The sequence below is a fragment of the Hyperolius riggenbachi genome, chromosome 4, assembly GCF_040937935.1.
Source record: "Hyperolius riggenbachi isolate aHypRig1 chromosome 4, aHypRig1.pri, whole genome shotgun sequence".
NCBI classification, from domain to species: Eukaryota; Metazoa; Chordata; class Amphibia; order Anura; family Hyperoliidae; genus Hyperolius; species Hyperolius riggenbachi.
Genome location: NC_090649.1, coordinates 494,437,490 through 494,442,504, shown reverse-complemented (window position 1 = coordinate 494,442,504; position 5,015 = coordinate 494,437,490). Strand labels below are relative to the sequence as shown.

The following is a 5,015-nucleotide window of genomic DNA, read 5'->3' as shown; positions in this document are numbered from 1 at the left end:
TGCGCTCCCCTCCAGCCTGTAATTAGGAAACCGCTGCCAGATCGTAAGAGGCACGGGCGGGGAGGACTCACCTTATCCGCGTTCCATTGTGCGCTCCACTGACGTCACTTCCTGCATCGCCGTCCACTTACAATACAGTGGGCAGCGATGCAGGAAGTGACGTCAGTGGAGCGCTCGCTGGAACGCGGAAAAGGTGAGTCCTCCCCGCCCGTGCCTCTTACGATCTGGCAGCGGCTTCCTAATTACAGGCTGGAGGGGAGCGCAGATCGGGGGACCCAGGCGAGGGAGGGGGGGGTCCGACTCCCCTCCCCACCGCTAGGCCCAATACCCCCGACCTGCCCGCTACCCCTCCGGCTCGGCAGCAGGCATTTAATCAAATAGCAACTCTCCTTCTGGAGAAATGGGAGGAATTATGGAGTCTGAGAAGCTCTGAAATTTTCGGTATATTTTTGAAGAGTATGAGTGACAGGCTTCCTCCACACTATACAAGCAAGTTATGGGTCCAGTAACAGGTAAGTTGCGACGTCCCCGGTGGGCATGAGAATGTACGCAGCAGTGCTGATACTTTAGCTACGGGCAGTGCATTTGTACCTGTTTAGGTGCTGCAGTTGAAAATAATGCACAGCACACAGTTTGAATGAAGCCATAATAAATAAAGGAGGGTTTTTTTTTAAAAGGGAGTGTTTAAAAGAGTTATAGTGTTCAACAGATCCGGATTTACGAGGTGAGTATTCCCAGGGGAGGGGCTTCCCCCTCCCAAGTTGAGTATTCCCAGGGGAGGAGCTTCCCCTCTCGAGGTGAGTATTCCCAGGGGAGGAGCTTCCCCTCCCGTGGTGAGTATTTCCGGGGAGAGGGTCTTCCCCCTCCCAAGGTGAGTATTCCCAGGGGAGGGGCTTCCCCTCTCGAGGTGAGTATTCCCGGGGAGAGGGTCTTCCCCCCCTCCCGAAGTGAGTATTCCCAGGGGAGGAGCTTCCCCCTCAGAAGGTGAATATTCCCAGGGGAGGGGCTTCAATCGGTTGAAAGTCTTCAGAATCTGTTAGCCCTCATGGAAGTGATAGAAAAGATCTTTTTAGAGTGCGTACACACATCCAATCTTGATTGATGAGTTTTAAGTGGTGTTGACCTCTATGATATGAATCTACTTTGGTTAATGTACGCTTTTAGAGTGGGACTGTCACCATAAAAATCTAATTTCAACAGCAACTGGTCTGAGGTGTATTAAGTGATAAAGATGCTAATTCTGCATTCAAAACTTTTTCTGCTGTTATGGTTTGGAGTTATCACATACCTTAAGAGTACTGGCCCTTTAATTGCCATTGCCAAACAGCTGCATGCTGGGGGGTCTTTTTATCTATAATATATTCCTCCTCTTCCCTTTATTTCCTTCTCCTAATAACATACGACAATGTACTTCCTAGTATAGATTTCAGAGGGAGTGTCTGAAGACTCTGGGAGGAGGCCGGGTAACAAATACACAATTAGCAAGAGGAGAAAAAAAAAGTGTGAGGGAGGAAATGATGTCAGGATTAGCTTCATTCAAAGGTAACCAAGATGGAAACTGTCTAGAATAGGATTTTCTGCTTTTCCTTTATAAAATACATGGGAATCATAACGTGGACAGTGCAATACATCTGTTATGTAAGTAGAAGTAGTATTTATCTACTTATATATGTGTTTTTATTTCTAGGTTAGCATGGGTGTCGCTTGTTCTTTAAGCACCTGTCCTTGCAGCTGTACAAAGATAAAAAAAAAACAAAAACAAAAAAACAATGGCCATAGGAAGACTTTGCTGTGAAGAGGAATGCCAGACTCGCATCTTGTGTCTTGCAGCGTCCACCCTGAACTTCCTGTGCGGTAGTGGATACTGACAACCACTAGAGGGCGCTTCTGATAGAAAATACTGACTCTGCATGTTCATTCAGACCAATAGAGTCTTCTGTATTTGCAAGCTTTGGGCTCAGAAACTCACAACTGTCGATTTCCTCTCCACTCTTTTTGTAAAGGTGCAGTGAAGTGTGCTATTAAAGCAACCCCAGGCACAGGGGTCAGTTCACACCAGGTCCACAAACGGTCCTAAAACTTTATTCGGCTGCAGGGCCACATTTTCCTTCTTCTCTCCTCCACCAGGCTGGCAATGTAATTCCGACATGTCTTCTGGGCGCCGATCAGCGTTACAGCACCACCTGGTGGTGGAAGAGGGGTGATAGACTCTCCCTCCACCAGGTGGCGGTGTAACGTTGACACGGTCTCATGGATCCTGATCACATACCATATAATGTGATCGGCGCCCAGAAGACATGTCAGAAGTTCAGCGCCGCCGCCGTGGGGGGGAGGAGAAGCTGATCCAGTCCGGACTCAGACTGTTTTCCTCCTGCGTTCCGGATCTGCTCGCCTGTCTTCTGTGTCTTGGGTTTGCCATTCCAGACCTCCGCGCACGATGACAGGCACCGGTATTGCAGTCCCAGCAGAACCATAGGGATATTATTGGATTGCAGAAGACCAATGGGAAGCCTACTTAGCACCAGGGAGGATTTCCATTGGATCACTGAGTGATGGGCCAATAAGAACACGCCCTGTTGCTAGGTAGGATTCCCATTGATCTATCCAATGGTAGCGCCATGTTTCTGCCTGCGCAGTACGCTCCGGACCAGGTGGAGGTGACGGACAGCGGCGCAGGTGCAGTAGAGGATGACCTGGAGGTCGTTCTGCGCACTGTCGGGGAACGGGGGCCAGTGGAGCTGCGGTGAGGTACATAGTGCCTCCCAAGGGCTGGCGGAAGCTGCGGGGAAGTAGTACTGGGGGTAGCATTGTTTAATTAATGACTTCATTAATGGAGTTGTCTCTAAGCCCATAGATGGTGCTACCGTGCAGGGAAGACTTGAATAGCGGCGGCAGGGCGGACGCACAATGGTGGGGAGTGTGAACATCACAACGGGTGCTGCAATGTGGCACAGCAATTCTGATCAGAATATAAACATACGGTTGTGCATCCGGCATTCGCGTCAACCTAGCCTTAATAGATCACCTCATAGCATAATCATATCACCTGTTTGCCTGAGGTAAGCTTCCTGCACATAAAAAAAAAATCCTCTCACCAATTTGATCACATGACCTAAGGCAGCTCAAGAAGCTCTACAAAAGGGCTGCTGCCTGAATTGCATCAGCCTGCTCTCTGCCTTCTGGGGGCGGAGCTCAGACTGAGCTCTCTGAGAATAAGGTAGTCCACACCAAAGGAAGTCTGCAGCACAGGAAGTGGTCACAGTCTAGGCTCCAGAACAAGAACTTGTCATTTTTTTTTTATACAGCTGCTAATCAAACGGAGCTTAGACACAGATAAAGAGGAACTCTGCCCAGAACCAGTGAACTGTGTGTGTCTGGAGTCCTGTGGACTGTGCGGTGGTGTGCTTACACACAGAGGAGATCCGATTCACATCTATCACAGGGATAAGGTGACACAGGGCATCATCGTCACCGAGCCGTCTGCCGCGGATATGGTAGCCGTTCACCGACCAGACTGCCGCCAACTATCGATTCTTGTTCTTCTTGGAATTTCCCTGCAGGCGCAGAAATAGAGAGATTCAGATGCGCGTCACAATCATTACACACAACTCTGTTTATTAGAAGAAGCGCGACAGCCGCGGGAGGAGGCGGCGGAGGTAAAACAGCTGTTTGGGGGCTCCTTGTTCGCTTACGACAGATAACGCCGTCTGATGAGAGCAGGAATATGTAATGTAATTACTGGCTGTCCTCATTGCGAGGTATCGGGGGGCTTGTAGGAGCAGGAGGACATTTGGTAGGCGTGTCTTCTGGGGGCTGCTTCACAAGATTAGCATATTGTTCATAAAAGAGAGGAACTGATACCAGGAGCGCATCTTGTCAGCTTTGCTAGCATTACGATTGGACAATGCCATCCCAGCTCTGGATATGACTGGCAAGTGAAATCTACTCCCTGCTGGGATACAGTTATCTCTGCCGGGGCGTAGATTTCATGGTCTCTGCTCTGTGCACTTCCACTGCCAACTTGCTCGCACCACTGCTACACTTTACCCAATGACAGCTGCACTCCTTGCAACGGTCAATTCCATTGGCTCATTACCCAGGGATCACTGTGAGCCGATCACAGAAATCACTGAAGAGGTACAGTATAACCCCCATTATCCAGAACGGAGGTAACCAGAAGTCACAAGCGACCAGAAACACAATCCTGGCCTTGCAGGATGCATACATCTACTTTTACGCTTCTTTATACAGTAATAAACCTCTGTTCCATTAAGTCAAGTCTGCCCTTTGTCTTAATTTGTTTCTTTATTACTGTATTTACAAAATTAATGCAGGGTTTACGGTAAGTATACAGTGTTGATTATAGTACTGCTTTTTAGCTAGGCCTATTTTTAACATTGACTCTTAAGGGGCCCATACACTGGTCGATTTTAGCCATCATTCGATCGATCGATTCTATAGAATCGATCAGAAATCTATTCTTTCAAATCTATCGCTGTGTGGCCGATTTTGATCGATTTCCATGGATTTGAGCAATCTGACAGGATGGAAGATCTAGGTCGATATGCTGCTGGCAGCAGATCGATGGCCTATAGAGTTGCATTGGATCTAATGGTGCAATAATACATTTAGATTTCCAATAGATATCATTCTGAAATCTGTTCCTAGTGTGGCACACATCAGATAGATTCCTGTCAGATTCAACTTGACAGACATCTGACAGAAATCTGATGGTTGAATCGGCTGGAAATCTGTAAGTGTATGGCCACCTTTTTTTTTCACGGCAGCTAATGTAATTGATAGAGAAAACTAATAAAATCTGCAAAATTAAGTGTGAAGTAGCCCATTGATTAACATGAGTTCTTGTTTTTTCCATGCAGGAAACGCGCACAAAAACAGTCAAGTGTGTTCCCTGCCTGAATCGTGCTCAAAGGCAAAATCTGCCGTGACTTCTGCTCCTGTACAAGTGGCCTAAGCATGCGGTCAGCAGTCACTCCAATAAGAGCACCTAATCT

The 5,015-nt window shown here is 47.9% G+C and overlaps 1 protein-coding gene across 1 annotated transcript in view; it reads right to left on the bottom strand.

Moving 5' to 3' along the window:
• Window positions 1-237: 237 nt before the first annotated feature.
• PPP1R21 (protein phosphatase 1 regulatory subunit 21) overlaps window positions 238-5,015 on the bottom strand; it is a 96,737-nt gene continuing 91,959 nt past the window's right edge. The window contains 1 exon segment of the mRNA XM_068233469.1: window positions 238-3,554. Coding sequence (XP_068089570.1) covers window positions 3,525-3,554 — 30 coding nt within the window. The 3' untranslated portion in view covers window positions 238-3,524.